Raw genomic sequence first — 17,500 nt, forward strand, 5'->3', positions numbered from 1 at the left:
GCATGCTACAGGTGAACAGTAGGCACTGAACTGGTCTTGCACCATATAGGCTGTATTCAATAAATGGGAGGTCCATAATCTGAGAAAGGAAACAATGAATCAAGAAACTAAAACCCAGGTGCACATCTGCGGCACCTAGGGAGTACGAGTGTACGTGCACACTATCTTGTTCCTGCCTCTTGCCATCTCAGAGGTATGGCGACCACAGACAGACAGACACACACACACACACACAGACAGATAGCAGTTTAGCCCGGCTTCGCCCGGGAGTAAGCGGAGCCCTGTAGCAATTTAAGACGCTCGCTATCCCATTATCATTAGCTTTACCTCCTTTGTTTGGATACAAAAAAAAGTTATCTCCCTTACCTTCTAGAAATTTCCGGAACTGTCCAGTTAATTTTTACATTTAGTCAAGTTTTGACTAAATGTTTTAACGTAGAGGGGGGAATCGAGACGAGGGTCGTGGTGTATGTGCGTGCGTGTGTGTGTCTGTCTGTGTGTGTTTGTGTAGAGCGATTCAGACTAAACTACTAGACCGATCTTTATGAAATTTGACATGAGAGTTCCTGGGTATGAAATCCCGGAACGTTTTTTTCCTTTTTTTGATAAATGTCTTTGATGACGTCATATCCGGCTTTTCGTGAAAGTTGAGGCGGCACTGTCACGCCCTCATTTTTCAACCAAATTGGTTGAAATTTTAGTCAAGTAATCTTCGACAAAGCCCGGACTTCGGTATTGCATTTCAGCTTGGTGGCTTAAAAATTAATTAATGACTTTGGTCATTAAAAATCTGAAAATTGTAAAAAAAAATAAAAATTTATAAAACGATCCACATTTACGTTCATCTTATTTTCCATCATTTTCTGATTCCAAAAACATATAAATATGTTATATTTGGATTAAAAACAAGCTCTGAAAATTAAATATATAAAAATTATCATCAAAATGAAATTGTCGAAATCAATTTAAAAACACGTTCAGCTTATTCCTTGTCGGTTCCTGATTCCAAAAACATATAGATATGATATGTTTGGATTAAAAACACGCTCAGAAAGTTAAAACAAAGAGAGGTACAGAAAAGCGTGCTATCCTTCTTAGCGCAACTACTACCCCGCTCTTCTTGTCAATTTCACTGCCTTTGCCATGAGCGGTGGACTGACGATGCTACGAGTATACGGTCTTGCTGAAAAATGCATTGCGTTCAGTTTCATTCTGTGAGTTCGACAGCTACTTGACTAAATGTTATATTTTCGCCTTACGCGACTTGTTCTTTCTTCATTTCTTCCCCTCATATGAGCAATAGCGAGTCTCTAATATCACTGGCATAATGTGCTTGCTACAGGTGAACAGTAGGCACTGAACTGGTCTTGCACCATATAGGCTGTATTCAATAAATGGGAGGTCCATAATCTGAGAAAGGAAACAATGAATCCAGAAACTAAAACCCAGGTGCACATCTGCGGCACCTAGGGAGTGTACGTGCACACTATCTTGTTCCTGCCTCTTGCCATCTCAGAGGTATGGCGACCACAGACACACACACACACACACACACACAGACAGAGAGACACTCTCTTTTATTTATATGTACTAGCAGTTAAGCCCGGCTTCGCCCGGGAGTAAGCGGAGCCCTGTAGCAATTTAAGACGCTCGCTATCCCATTATCATTAGCTTTACCTCCTTTGCTTGGATACAAAAAAAAAAGTTATCTCCCTTACCTTCTAGAAATTTCCGGAACTGTCCAGTTAATTTTTCTTTCTTCATTTCTTCCCCTCATAGGAGCAATAGCGAGTCTCTAATATCACTGGCATGATGTGCTTGCTACAGGTGAACAGTAGGCACTGAACTGGTCTTGCACCATATAGGCTGTATTCAATAAATGGGAGGTCCATAATCTGAGAAAGGAAACAATGAATCAAGAAACTAAAACCCAGGTGCACATCTGCGGCACCTAGGGAGTGTACGTGCACATTATCTTGTTCCTGCCTCTCGCCATCTCAGAGGTATGGCGACCACAGACAAAAAAGAGTTATCTCCCTTACCTTCTAGAAATTTCCGGAACTGTCCAGTTAATTTTTCGTTCTTCATTTCTTCCCCTCATAGGAGCAATTATAGCGAGTCTTTAATATCACTGGCATGATGTGCTTGCTACAGGTGAACAGTAGGCACTGAACTGGTCTTGCACCATATAGGCTGTATTCAATAAATGGGAGGTCCATAATCTGAGAAAGGAAACAATGAATCAAGAAACTAAAACCCAGGTGCACATCTGCGGCACCTAGGGAGTGTACGTGCACACTATCTTGTTCCTGCCTCTTGCCATCTCAGAGGTATGGCGACCACAGACAAAAAAGAGTTATCTCCCTTACCTTCTAGAAATTTCCGGAACTGTCCAGTTAATTTTTCATTCTTCATTTCTTCCCCTCATAGGAGCAATAGCAAGTCTCTAATACCACTGGCATGATGTGCTTGCTACAGGTGAACAGTTATCTGCCTTACCTTCTAGAAATTTCCGGAACTGTCCAGTTAATTTTTCGTTCTTCATTTCTTCCCCTCATAGGAGCAATAGCAAGTCTCTAATATCACTGGCATAATGTGCTTGCTACAGGTGAACAGTAGGCACTGAACTGGTCTTGCACCATATAGGCTGTATTCAATAAATGGGAGGTCCATAATCTGAGAAAGGAAACAATGAATCAAGAAACTAAAACCCAGGTGCACATCTGCGGCACCTTGGGAGTGTACGTGCACACTATCTTGTTCCTGCCTCTTGCCATCTCAGAGGTATGGCGACCACAGACAAAAAAGAGTTATCTCCCTTACCTTCTAGAAATTTCCGGAACTGTCCAGTTAATTTTTCATTCTTCATTTCTTCCGCTCATAGGAGCAATAGCGAGTCTCTAATATCACTGGCATGATGTGCTTGCTACAGGTGAACAGTAGGCACTGAACTGGTCTTGCACCATATAGGCTGTATTCAATAAATGGGAGGTCCATAATCTGAGAAAGGAAACAATGAATCAAGAAACTAAAACCCAGGTGCACATCTGCGGCACCTAGGGAGTGTACGTGCACACTATTTTGTTCCTGCCTCTTGCCATCTCAGAGGTATGGCGACCACAGACAGACAGACAGACACACAGACACACAGACAGACACTCTCTTTTAGTATATGTATAGATATATATATATATATATATATATATATATATATATATATATATATATATATATATTCACAGGTACTCTTCTCACAGTGCACTTCAACCAGCCCGACCATTCTCTCGGTGATATTTAATCGCTTTAAAGGCGATGCAACTTTCACGGTGACCACATTATCAGAAATTGTGAAAGAAACAATTGAAAGTCAGCAGAGACTTTCTTCCGAGATTTGTTAAAATCTCTTAGCAGAGAAAGAGAGAGAAATAAGTATCCCTTCACAGACAGCCTATTGGGAGCATCAGACCCTCCTCAAGGGGGACCGACATTTACAGAGCAAAGTCCCGTTGTGGGGGACGTATCGCATGGTAATCTAGTCCTGAGCAGGACCATTGTATTTGTACCTAGACCAGACACGTGTTTCGACACTATTGTGTCTCATCAGTGGTCAGGTGGTACTGATGGCGAGAGTTGTCAACCCATGGTATCCAACTAAGAAGCAAACCATTCTCTGAATGGTAGCTTCTGTTGGCATGGGAGATTACCCTCATCTGACAACCCCAAGGGGATATCTGTGAAGGGAAACACTTTGATTTAAGGCCAAAGTGTATAATTGATATTTATTAAGAAAGAATTTAGAAATTTAGACAAGTTTCAACCAAGAAATTAGGTTAAAACAAGGGAAATTTGAAAAAAAGTCTAAAGGGAGGTAACTCTGTACCAGCCTGCAGATCAAGAAATGGATACGCGAACAAGTTAGATCTAATTTTGAAAAGGTTAAACAGGAAAAGCGGTCAACTTTCCACTGCTATTCAACACAGGACTTGGTAAAGAAGAAGTTATCTGCTTTGTTCAATTGGATCGCTTTATAATTATATATATATATACTAGAATGAATACCCGCTTCGCCGGGTAGCCGGCTTCGCCGGGATGTAATACTTAGAGCCGTACGCCGGCTTCGCCGGGTCCGAACAATGGACCCGCCAAGCTTAGGTCCCTCCCACATTCGTGGAATGGGAACAGCACGAAAATGATTCAGTGGCCATAATGCCATTCCTGACCATATCGAGTCCCATCCTTGTCGACGAATGTAACCGTGTTAATCACCTTTGGAGGCGAACTCCACTCAAACAGGATTGAGCAATTTATAGCTTATCTGTAAGCCCTTTTGAACTGTTATGGCTTCTCAAAGGAAGGCCAGTACATACAAATACACAAAAGCCGCCAGACCACATCACAAACAGAACTGAACAATCCCCAGGTGTTGCTCACATAGAGAGACACACACACACACACACACACACACACACACAAACACAGAGAAGCCGTATATATAGAGAGATAGATGACAGTGTATTTTTCGCGTGGCTATAAATTGATTCGACCTTTGCACTTTTACAGTGAGGATAATTTACGGGTCCAATTTACGTTCTGGACACTGTGGTGACCTTCTAAAAATAGTAACAGAACGCCGGGAATATCCGAAGACGCACCACTCATACTATAGTGCACCATACGAAGGAAGGGAGGTAAACGCTGAAAACCTGGAGAAGATGAGAAGATAAGGAAGAGTTACTTATAATGGTGAAATGAACACAAAAACCAAAATCGGTTCTGCGCTGCGCGCTGAGAGCACGTGTTGAAATATCTCATCGATGATATTGTGTTCGGGGTGTAGCTGAATACGGTGTCCAAATTTGAAAAAGATCCACCGAGAACTTTGGCTTTGGTGTGTCGGTATGGGGGCCCGGGTAGCTGAGGTGGAACCAAAATAGCTGAGGTGGAACCAAAATCGGTTCAGCGCTGCGCGCTGAGAGCACGTGTTGAAATATCGACCAGGTTGTGTCCTGTCCCGGGTCTACCTGAATATGCCCACCAAATTTGAAGCAGATCCATCGAGAACTTTGGCCGTGCATCGCGAACTCACAGACAGACACACACACACACACACAGACAGACAGACAGACAGACAGACAGACACAAGTCGTATATATATATATAGATAGATATACGGTCTCTTTTTGTGTGTTTATGTTTTTGTGTGGTCACTTTTACATGTCTTTCTTTATTTTATTTTATTTTGTATTGATTGATATTTTTTATTTCTTTATTTTATTTTATTTTGTATTGATTGATATTTTTTGCATAATTTATTCATTTAAATATGTATTTAGCTATTTGTATGGTTATGTTTATTTATCTGTTTATCTATCTATTTATTTATTTATTTATTTAGCTATTATTTTAGCTATTTATTTATTCATTTATTTATTTATTCATTTATTTATTTATTCATGTATTTATTTATTAATTTATTTATATATCTTTGGCTTTATTCATTGAATTTATTTATTCATTTATTGATAAATGTCATTTCACTTTTAATCAGTTCACATATATTTATTTATTTATTTATTTATTAAGGAGATTTCTATAGCTCATAACTAAAAGCACTATGCGCTTTACAATATCACTAGGTATAAGCACACGCAAACATACTCTGATTAAATAGAACTTAGGCTAACAAGACAATACTAAGAACACTAAACATTTGAGTTCATACAAAAATAGAGAATTAAATTAAATACTGGACAAACGATTAAAAAAAAGCTTAAGGCCTACACCGACTACAGTGGACTATTTCAAATACAAAAATTTAGTTAACTATAAAAGGCAGTGCATAAAACTCCATAATCCTAAGAAGGTCGATCAAATAAAAAACATAAAAGACTATTTAACTATAATTACTTCGTAAAAGATAATAAACATGGTATACAAACTTGTAATTTTTAACAACAAATCTAAAAAGATTTTCATGCCATATTGCACAACACATTTTGACACACACCCAACCTCACACAAGCACACATACACACTTACACACACACACACACACACACACACACACACACATACACATGTACTCACACACACACACACACACACACACACACACACACACACACACACACACACACACACACAATAAATTCAACAAATATTTAAATATTATACATAAAAAGAATTAAGTAAGACTAGAGGAACTCTGTAAAAAAAAACTCTGTCGGGTTTGAATGGGCTGGGAAAGAGTGATTCCGCTTGCTTTAAGTGACACAAACTTCCGCACGTATTCCTCGTCCACGTGTTTCAGATACACCCCTCGCAAGTGACTGGCCTATAATTGGCAAGTCTCAATAGAGGAAGAGTATGAATTCACTTTTTCACAAGCCATACAAACCCGACAGAGTTATTTCCGAACAACGTCAATTGCACCTCATTGATGAAATTGGTTGCCCCGTATTTGTGCAGGGCGGTACTCGCGCGAGGACTGTCTTTTACGGGCCAAAGTTTCTGGGCAAAGCCCCGAAGGAGTACACTGGCTTGACTCACGTCACCGATATTCTACCTACACTGTACCAGGCAGCCAGCGGCAACACGAAGCGATTACCCGGTAATGGGAACATGGTGTTTGTTTGTGTCATTTAATCATTATGCAAGGTTCCCCACCGACGCTCTTCCTAGAGGGTCCCAGAACCCACAGGGAATTATTAGAGGGTCCTAGAACTCCCAGGGGATTATTAGAGGGTCCCCGAACCCACCACGGATTATTAGAGGGTCCCAAGTTCAAGTTCAAGTTTTATTAGTCCATAACCCCTGGGGGCATTTTGAACAATAAATACAATCAATACAATCATAATATATACTAATATAGTAAATGAAAAAAATTAAAAAATTATGAAAAACTGTTACAAATTCTATTAATAAAGTCCAAGATATTCTTTAGCAATTTCTTTTTCTTAGTAGCAAACAACTTTTTAAATTTAAGTGCATTAGGTTTTTTCCAATAGTAAGGTGGTAACAACTCAGCTCTTTCTTCTTTGAAAAAATCACAGACAAATAAATAATGGAATTCATCACCTATATCTTGTGATACACATTTGGTGCAAGTTCTTTCTGACCTCGGGATGTTAAGATAACGTTCTTTCTGTACAGGCAAATTGTTATTTAATGTTCTAAACTTCATCATTGAAACACATTGCTGATATGGCAGGTGTGCGACATAGTCTTCACATGCAAAAATATCTTTAAACATTCGATAATTCCAAAACATATTTTTTGTTCCAATTTCTGTAAACCATTTATGGATATACTGATCATACAAGCTTCTTTTTACTTTCGTTTTAAACCATGCGCTTGAGCATTGAACATTTTCTTGAAAAGTCCAAAGGCCAGAGAGACCAATTTCATTTAAGGTCTTTTCTGTAAAACATAAATAATTAGATTCAATCATCTTGTTGATATACAATTTATAAGTAAAGCAATACACAATACTTGAAAATTTATTTTTATGAATAGGACTAATCAGTTTATACCAATAGCAAAGCATTCTACATTTCATATTAACATCTAGTGGATATCTTCCAAGTTCGCCAAATGTCATAGCATTTGGAGTTGATTTTCTTAGTTTGAAAACAATTTTATAAAAACGCAATTGAAGTTTAGTAGCAAGTTCACAGGAACCAAAACCCCATACCTCACATCCATATAGTAAGATTTGAGCAATCATCTTATCGAACAGGTCAACTTGTATGTCCACAGGCAGTGACAATTGTCTACAAGTACGCAAGAGAACAAACATTGCCCTTGAGGCACGATCATACAGATTCTTCTGTGCGACTGAAAATTTATTATTATAATTAATTTTAAGGCCCAAGTACATTACATCAAACACTACTTCGATTAAATTGCCATTATACGTAAACAATGGTTTATTTCTAATTTTACCTCTGGAAAAAACTATAACTTTCGTTTTGTTTACATTAATATTTAAACGCCATTTTAAACAGTATTCGTGCATTTTGTTTAACATTCTTGCAGGTTTTTTTCAGACTCTGAGCAGATCACAGTATCATCCGCATACAGTAATACAAACATTTGAAACAAAGCATTTACATCAGTATCATCCATTCCAACCACAATAGCCTCTCTTGACATAGATTGTAAACCATTACTGTTTTCCAACAGAAAAGGCTTTAGATCATTTAAAACTAGAGCCAAATACAGCGGTGACAAGTTTTCCCCTTGTCTAACTCCACACAAACTGGGAAAATATCCAGAACACTCGCTATTAACTTTAACGCAAGACTTGGCATTTTCATACATATTTCTTACAGTTTTTAAAAACTTCCCATTAACATCAGAACTAACTAATTTCTCCCATAAAAATGCACGGCGAGCTTTATCAAACGCTACAAATGCACAAAACAGTCGCTTCTTTTTGTTGAGAAAAAAATGTAATATACAATGCAAAGTAAAAACATGGTCTAGTGTTGAAAAACCTGTGCGGAAACCTGTTTGTTCTTGACCTAATTAATTATTACTCTCCAAAAAATGTGATAACCTAGCATTTAAAATTGCACTGAAAAGTTTTCCGAAGCAACTGAGTATAGTTATTCCTCTATAATTTGTGGGGTCAGCTTGGGAGCCTTTATTTTTGTACAATGGAATAATTTCACCTACAGCCCATTGTGTTGGAACCTTTCCTGACTGCAAAACAACATTAAACAACAATACATAAATATCAATCATTCGATCATGTGACGCTTTTTGTTTTTTTTCATTTTTCATTTTTCATTACTTTATTGTCCCATCGCTGGGAAATTCGGGTCGCTTCCTCCCAGTGGAAAGCTAGCAGCAACGGAGTCGCGCTACCCAGGTGTCTGCGTGTTTAGGTGTATTCAGCCACCTGCACTTATGGCAGAATGACCAAGGTCTTTTACGTGCCATTGTGATGACACGGGGGTGGGACATGGCTTCCGTCTCTGGGTCTGCACATAAAGTTGACCCGTGTCCGTCCCGGCCCGAATTCGAACCTGCGACCTCTCGATCACAAGTCCAGTGCTCTACCATCTGAGCTACCGGGCCCCCGAGCTTTTAAATACTCATTAATCATTTTATCCTGACCGCATGCCTTATTGTTTTTCAGCTTGTCTATACATTTGATAACTTCCTCCTTTGTAAAAGGCGCATTAAGAAATTCATTACTTGCTTCGTTTAAGGGTTCATTACTATCATCCATTTCATTTTCATCACACTCTTGTAGTTTAGTGAAATGTTCGAAAAACTCCGAACAAGTTGGATAGTTAATTTTGGAATTTTTTTATTTTTTTTTATTTAGAAGATTCCAGTATGCTTTCGGGTCAGTACTTCTTAACTTTCTCAAAGTTTTAACGAACTCATTATGATACAACTTGCATTCCTTTTTTATTGTCTTTTTGTATTCTTTAAAAGCACTTTTTTTTTCATGTTCATTGAACACATGTTTAAAGCGTCTTGCTTTGTTTTTTGCACGTACACATATTTTCTCTTTCTCTTTGCATATTGCACTAAACCATGGTTGTTGCAGTTTGAATTTCTTTGAACGTGGCTTTTTCATAAATTTGTGTTCTTTAATTACACCGATTTTCTCAGCAGAACAATTTAAAATATCACAAACCTTATTAGTAACACTATCAACATCATCTGTTGTCGTACTCTCACTTGTAGCTAGCATATTTTGTAATTTAGTTTCAACAGTATAAATATTGTCCTCATTCAGATTAACTGCAAAAGCTAACTTGGTCCCATTGTTATTATCCCATTTTGGTTTTGTGTACTTGTTATCCTTTTCTCTACTTTTAGACAGCAAATCTTCATTTTTTTTTTCACATCGTCTGCTAGGCAATCATTAGCGCGTACTTCATTCTGTTTTAATAGATGCAAAACAACAGGACAGTGTACGTCGGAATACATTTCACAAAATTCCATCACAGAAAAATATTTAACTTTCGAGAACAAATCTTTTGACAGGATGCAATAATCAACAACGCTCTTATCCTTACATGTGTATTTACGAACCCCTATATCAACGCCAACTCTACCATTAGCAATAACTAAGCCAGTCATTTTACAAAAATCAATCAATTTAAAACCAAGGTTATTAGTATTATTATCCTGTGAGGCCCACTCACCTATTAGAGTACCAACCTCATCAGAGTCAAACAAGTCATTATCAATAAAACCTTCTGAATGCTGATCATCTTCATACAACATTTCACTCAGATGACCAGTGCGGGAATTTAAGTCTCCTAAAAGACAGACATAATCATTATCTACCCCAAACTGCATATACACCTCTTCTAATTCAGCATAAACATCTTTATTATGGTACGGTGATCCTTCTGGGGGAATATATAAAGCACAGAAAAGGGTGTCACGGCCAAGTATTTTCTTATCTAACTTAAAAAAAATAGCGCATTCTCACACATTTCTACATCCAAAAATCTATACCATATTTTCATCTCTTCTTTTATCTTATGTGACAGCTTTTTTTCTTCAAAAATAGTTATATTATTAGCAAACACACTAAGTGTGAGTTTAGATAGAGCGGACAGCGTCAGATAAACTCTATTTAAACGAGACAGATTGGCCGCGGGTGGAGGAGGAGGATGTTAGATACTTGAGGTAGGCCTAAAGGGATCAGTGTTGGCAGGTAGGGAAGAGAGGGTAGTAAAGCAGGATATCAACACTTAGGCCCGTAATTAGAAAGAGAGGGGAGAGGAGGATTTGTGAAAGTCAAGGAGAAGAGCCCAGCCGCAATGTCCATGTTGCCGGGGGGCTTGCACGTGTGATGCATCAGCGGGGGTCTATAAGAACGGGAGAGCAACACATTGTGGTCAGTCCTTACCAGCGCGGCGCAGCGGGCATATGCCAACTATTTCTTAGGGGGGGGGGCGATAAGTGAGTAGTTTAAAACTAATACACCACCTGATTTTCTGCGAAATTTTCCTCTATTCTTATAGAATGCTATATATCCTGGAATGTTAATCTCATCAACATCAACCAGTTTGCTCTCACTAAAACAAATAATGTCATATTTAGCAATAACATTGACAAATTCAGGAAATTTTAGCTTTGAAGTGATTCCATAGACATTAAGCGCTAAGCAGGAGAGTATATCAGGATTATCCTCAATACTATATTCAGTACTAAAGGAATCTCCAATCTCACTATTATCATTATTCCTTTCGTCTTACTTTAATGATTTGACGTACCGTGTGTTGGCCGTAGCTGCAATTTCTGGCTTCAAGTTCAGGTTAAATGTATGTAACCATGCAGAGCTTTGCGGTGACAGACATCACGAGTAATTTTCTGCAACATGATATGACGAATTCACCCAGACAAAACTTGTCCTCGAAATTCTTTGTTAATTGCGTGGTAGACATTTTAGTAGAAATGACAGATTTGTTTACATGACGCCATTTTGTGTATTTGACCTCTTCGCAAGGTTTCCTTCTGATTTAGGCCAGACAATTGATAGAAGGCCAAGAAGTGACGTTTTTGTTTATTTATTCTCAAAAAGGAAAGTGAGCGGCCTATTCTGTCCCCAAACGACACACACTGGAAATAACTCGGATTTGTTTGGGTGCTGAAGGAGTGAATACTCTTGCATTTACTGAGGCAAGCTTTCCACATGTGCTGCTTGTCAGCGTGTTTAAGGCACACCCTTCACTAATGTATAGACTGTAATGTCATGAGGGAAAGTTTGCCTCAAAAAACAAGAGTATTCACTCTTTCACAACCCATACAGAGTTAGTTCCGAACATCGTTCATTATCCTCGTTTTAGCCGAGCTGGATGGAATGAGTTTTTGGAATAAGCTGAAGCGTGACCGACCCACAGACCGTCACTGGATGGTGTACAACATTGACAGTGAAAGGGACCTGGCAGCCATCAGACTCAAGAACCGCACTCACGACTTCAAGCTGGTGTACTGGAAGAAAGACAGGTAAGTCACGCTTTGTACATTTTTACATTGAGTCAAGTTTTGACTTAATGTAGATGTAAATAACCAGGAATCGAGACGAGGGTCGTGGTGTGTGTGTGTGTGTGTGTGTGTGTGTGTGTGTGTGTGTGTGTGTGTGTGTGTGTGTGTGCAGGGGCGGATCAGTTGCTTTGTAAGGGGGGTGCACTTTGAATCGAAAGTGAATGTGATGGCCCAAAGAAGCGAAATGGTGCCATCTGGTGCCATTTGGACTTAGAAATGGTCATAGAATAACTGTTTTTTTCGGGGGGGGGGGCACGTGCCCCCCGTCCGCCCCTGGTGAGTGTGTGCGTGTGTGCGTGTGTTTGTGTGTGTGTATGTGTTTGTGTGTGTGTTTTTGTGTGTATGGGTGTGAGAGTGTGTGTGCGGGTGTGGGTGTGGATGGGTTAGTGTGTGTGTAGTTGTATGCGTGCGTGTGTATGTGCGTGAATGCGAATGCGTATGTGTGTGCGTGCGCGTACGCATAAGTGCGTGCGTACTCGCATGGGTGCATGCGCACTTGCTTGTGCAAACAAGCATGCGTGCATGCGCGCGTGTTCATTCTTCCCAAACCTGTTCACTGTACTTCCCAGACTCCCTGGCTGGACGGGCGAAGGGGACCCCGAAGAACTGAAGTATCGGCAGCGCCGCTATAAGGCTCCCGCGGACTACTACCGCCTGTTCAACATGGCGACCAACCCCACAGAACTGGAGCCTAACGCCACCATCCCTGACGCCGCCCTGCTCTTCCCCGAGGTCAAACAGGAGATGAAGGACAAAATGAAGGTGTGTGTTCTTATGGTGGTGATAATAACGGTGATGATGATGATGATGATGATGGCGGTGCTGATGATGATGAGGATAATGATGATGGTAATGATGATGATGATGCACCCGGATGATGATGATGATGATGAGGATGATGATGATGATGATGATGATGATGATGATAAGGAGGAGGAGGAGGGGGAGGAGGAGGAGGAGGTTAAAGGACAAACTGAAAGCGTGTGTCTGTATGGTGCTGATGGTGGTGGTGATGGTGATGGTGATGATGGTGATGATGATGATGATGGTGGTGATGGTGGTGATGATGATGGTGGTGGTGGTAATGGCGATGATGATGATGGTGATGGTGATGGTGGTGATAATGATGGTGATGATGATGAGGAGGAGGAGGATGACGACGGTGTTGATAAGGAGGTGGATGAAGTTGAAGATAGTGACGAGGAAAAGGAGGGAGAGGAGGAGGATGACGGCGATGATGACAATGATGTCTAGATCACGGGAATGCTTTGACTGGCAGGCATAATTAGAGCGAGTCAGTCCCCATTGCGGCTGTTCTGTCTTATCCTAGGGATCACTTTGAATAATATTTTGATCGACATCAAATGGTAATAAAACCGTTATTTCTAATTTGCTGACATGCCTGTTATCTGTTGTTGGCAGTCAGAATATAAAACATTACTCATAATAACTTGTTCTTGTTCTTCTTGTTCTTGTTCTTGTTTTTCTTGTTCTTGTTCTTGTTCTCCTTGTGGTAACCTCGAAATATTTGAGAGCCGTTTGTTACTTAAATTTCTTGTTCTTGTTCTTGTTCTTCTTGTTCTTCTTCTGCTTTTGTGGTGACCTTGACATGTTTGAAAGCCGTTTCTAACTGATGTGCAGGAGCTGTGGCTGGCCGAAGTGCCGAGACCGTACTGGGCAGACATACCAGACAGCGGACCCGGCCGACCGAAAAACAACAACGGTGCTTTCGGCCCCGGAGACTGCGATGTCAAATGGGAGTAAAAATAAAAATTAAAAACATCAAGGATACAAAACTGTTGTGGCTTTTTTTCTCCCGACGCTGGAACTTTTTTTAAATGTTTTATTTTACCTTGACAAAAGACAAACAATTCATGTGTTGACTGCAGGTTAGTTATAATTGTTTATTGTCTCTTCAGCAGTTAATGTTTGTCTAGACCGTAGAGTGCAGGTAGCCCTACTCCGGCTTAATAGGAGGGAAAACCTGCACCAGTTCCAGCCAATAACAAACATTACTGAACTGCATGGTTTTAATTACCGTAACTCTTAGCAAAGGTAGTCAACATTCTTCCTGAACAGGAATTAAAAAATTTGCGAATTTCAATTAACTTGTTTTCATAATTTAACTGTACAATATCATAAAATTCACAGAAAAACATAATGCCAAGAACTTTAACGGTTGCAGGATTCCATGTCAAATTCAACTCCGGCATAAATCGCTTCTTTCAATGTTTGAGTGATCCTATCCAAACCACTGAACTTTTCTCATAATTAATGTATCTTCAACCCTGTGGATAATGAGGAATAGTTTTGAATGTGAATACAAGCAACACAGGCTTATCTTGATCCATCCAGGAAAAAGGTTGTATCGTCGGCAAATTGTGACAAAAGTGTCTCTTCATCTGCTATCTTAATTCCCTTAATCTGTTAATTATGGCCAACCTTAGTCGATAAAATGTCTCTCTCTTGTGTTTCAGTTATGGCAAAACATAAGTCTGCAGGGTTAGCATCGAATGACATCATCATTATCATCATCTGTCTGTTCTCCTATCTTATGGTGTGTGTGTGTGTGTGTGTGTGTGTGTGTGTGTGTGTGTGTGTGTGTGTGTGTGTGTGTGTGTGTGTGTGTGTGTGTGTGTGTGTGTGTGTGTGTGTTTATGCGTCTCAAAGACAAATTGTATGAACAGGCCTAAGCCTGACGTTTTAATCCTTGTAAAATAAAGTTTAGTTTAGTTCAGTTCGCGGCGATAATTGCCTAGGAAACGCTACTTCCTTGCCACACTCGCCAATAGTAGCGTCTACAAAACGGGGGACCGGCTCCTGCAGACCCTCATCAAGAGCTGTACAAAACGTTGCAAGGCGAAAGGGCCTGTGACAGTGTTCCTTCCCCTTCAGTGATTAAGGTTTGTTCGTCCCTCGCGTTTCACGTGGGATTACGTTGTATTACACAAGACTAGCCCAAAAGACTCTAGTTATACACTAAAGAAGGACTCGGGTTGATATGTCCAGCACTCACATTCATGCACATATTAAACAGTCAATCAAACAACAAGCATACTAAGCAGGCACAGCATAAGAAGGAACAAGCATTCAATTAATCCGTCAGTCATCAAGCAACGAGCCAATCAGTAAAACAACCAATCAGTCAGTAGATCAATCATTCAGACAGTAAATCAAACAATAATGGGATCAATCAATACACAGGTCAGTAATGACAACAGAAGCCATACTCATCAAAGCTTCCAGCCGAATAATATCACTGCGGTGCTGGATGTTGTTAATGCGATTCCCAAATATGGAAGTTGGCACGTCGCGTTTCACATGTATGACGTAGGGTACAAACTGCAGCAGCGCCTCCCAGTGGGGACAAAAGGGCAGATAAACCCCATGAAACAAAATCAAACACAATCAACGTTTATCCTCCCCTTAGCAATGCTTGTGGATCATTGGAGGAAAAATATGTCTTTAGTTATTTGTTCGTTCATGGGCTGAAACTCCCACGGCTTTTACGTGTATGACCGTTTTTACCCCGCCATTTAGGCAGCCATACGCCGCTTTCGGAGGAAGCATGCTGGGTATTTTCGTGTTTCTATAACCCATCGAACTCTGACATGGATTACAGGATCTTTTTCGTGCGCACTTGGTCTTGTGCTTGCGTGTACACACGGGGGTGTTCGGACACCGAGGAGAGTCTGCACACAAAGTTGACTCTGAGAAATAAATCTCTCACCGAACGTGGGGACGAACTCACGCTGACAGCGGCCAACTGGATACAAATCCAGCGCGCTGCCGAATGAGCTACATCCCCGCCCATGTCTTTAGTGACAAGGCCAAACACGTGTAGGGAGTTAGGAATATCGATAAGTTTCTTTTTTTCTGTTTTAGTAGTTCAAGGGCACCTTCTTGTCAGCAGATTGATCATCTCCTTGTCTTTTGTCGAAGGTAAAAACAGTTGTTTGTTTGTTCGTTCAAGGGCTGAAACTCCGACGGCTTTTACGCGTATGACCGGTTTTTACCCCGCCATTTAGGCAGCCATACGCCGCTTTCAGGGGAAGCATGCTGGGTATTTTCGTGTTTAAATAACCCACCGAACTCTGACATGGATAACAGGATCTTTTCCGTGCGCACTTGGTCTTGTGCTTGTGCTTCATCGTGAAGGTAAATTAAAAGATAAGTTCTAGTTTCGGTAGGAAAAAACGTCAAACAGTTCTTATTTTGTTTCCTTTATTTTGTATTGCTTTATTTTACACCCAATCAACATCGCAGTCCCCGGTGCCGAAAGCACCGTTGTTGTTTTTTGGTCGGCCGGGTCCGCTGTCCGGTATGTCTGCCCAGTACGGTCTCGGCACTTCGGCCAGCCACAACTCCTGCACATCAGTTAGAAACGGCTTTCAAACATGTCAAGGTCACCTCAAAAGCAGAAAAAGAACAAGAACAAGAACATTAAGTAATAAACGGCTCTCAAATATTTCACCACCATCATCATCATCATCATCATCATCATCATCATCATCATCATCATCATCATCATCGTCGTCGTCTTCGTCATCATCATCATCATCATCATCATCATCATCACCATCACCAGCATCATCATCATCATCATCACCATACAGACACACACACCTTCAGTTTGTTCTTGATCCTCCTCCTCCTCCTCCTCCTCCTCCTCCTCCTCCTCCTCATCACCATCACCAGCATCATCATCATCATCATCACTATCATCCGGGTGCATCATCACCATCATCATCTTCATCACCATCATCATCATCATCATCATCATCATCATCATCATTATCATCATCATCATCATCATCACCACCACCATAAGAACACACACCTTCATTTTGTCCTTCATCTCCTGTTTGACCTCGGGGAAGAGCAGGGCGGCGTCAGGGATGGTGGCGTTGGGCTCCAGTTCCGTGGGGTTGGTCGCCATGTTGAACAGGCGGTAGTAGTCCGCGGGAGCCTTATAGCGGAACCGCCGATACTTCAGTTCTTCGGGGTCCCCTTCGCCTGTCCAGCCAGGGAGTCTGGGAAATACAGTGAACAAGTTTGGGAAGAATGAACACGCACGCATGCTTGTTTGCACAAGCAAGTGCGCATGCACCCATGCGAGTACGCACGCGCTTTTGCGTACGCGCACGCACACACATACGCATTCACGCACATACACACGACCACACGCACGTACACGACCACACACACACACACTAACCCACCCACATACATCTACACCCACACACACACACATTCACACGCACGCGCACACACACACACACACAGACACACACACATACACACACACACACACAAACACAAACACACACACATACAAACACACACAAACGCACGCACACACATACACACACACACACACACACACACACCACACACACACACACACACACCACGACCCTCGTCTCGATTCCTGGTTTATGTTATTTACATCTACATTTAGTCACAACTTGACAGA

The 17,500-nt window shown here is 40.7% G+C and overlaps 2 protein-coding genes across 4 annotated transcripts in view; one reads left to right on the forward strand and one right to left on the reverse strand.

The window, feature by feature from the left end:
• Window positions 1–13,820, forward strand: part of LOC138973312 (arylsulfatase B-like) — a 30,885-nt gene extending 17,065 nt beyond the window's left edge. For both annotated transcript variants that reach the window (XM_070346030.1, XM_070346032.1), the window contains 4 exons: window positions 6,469–6,610; window positions 11,826–11,985; window positions 12,594–12,786; window positions 13,666–13,820. In XM_070346030.1, coding sequence (XP_070202131.1) covers window positions 6,469–6,610; window positions 11,826–11,985; window positions 12,594–12,786; window positions 13,666–13,788 — 618 coding nt within the window. In that variant the 3' untranslated portion in view covers window positions 13,789–13,820. The remainder of the gene's footprint in view (window positions 1–6,468; window positions 6,611–11,825; window positions 11,986–12,593; window positions 12,787–13,665) is intronic.
• A 2,442-nt stretch (window positions 13,821–16,262) lies between these two features.
• LOC138973308 (arylsulfatase B-like) overlaps window positions 16,263–17,500 on the reverse strand; it is a 443,818-nt gene continuing 442,580 nt past the window's right edge. For both annotated transcript variants that reach the window (XM_070346026.1, XM_070346027.1), the window contains exons 9-10: window positions 16,865–17,057; window positions 16,263–16,391 (exon numbers count right to left, since the gene is read on the reverse strand). In XM_070346026.1, the coding sequence (XP_070202127.1) occupies window positions 16,269–16,391; window positions 16,865–17,057 (316 nt within the window). In that variant the 3' untranslated portion in view covers window positions 16,263–16,268. The remainder of the gene's footprint in view (window positions 16,392–16,864; window positions 17,058–17,500) is intronic.

Source organism: Littorina saxatilis, linkage group LG8, assembly GCF_037325665.1.
Source record: "Littorina saxatilis isolate snail1 linkage group LG8, US_GU_Lsax_2.0, whole genome shotgun sequence".
NCBI classification, from domain to species: Eukaryota; Metazoa; Mollusca; class Gastropoda; order Littorinimorpha; family Littorinidae; genus Littorina; species Littorina saxatilis.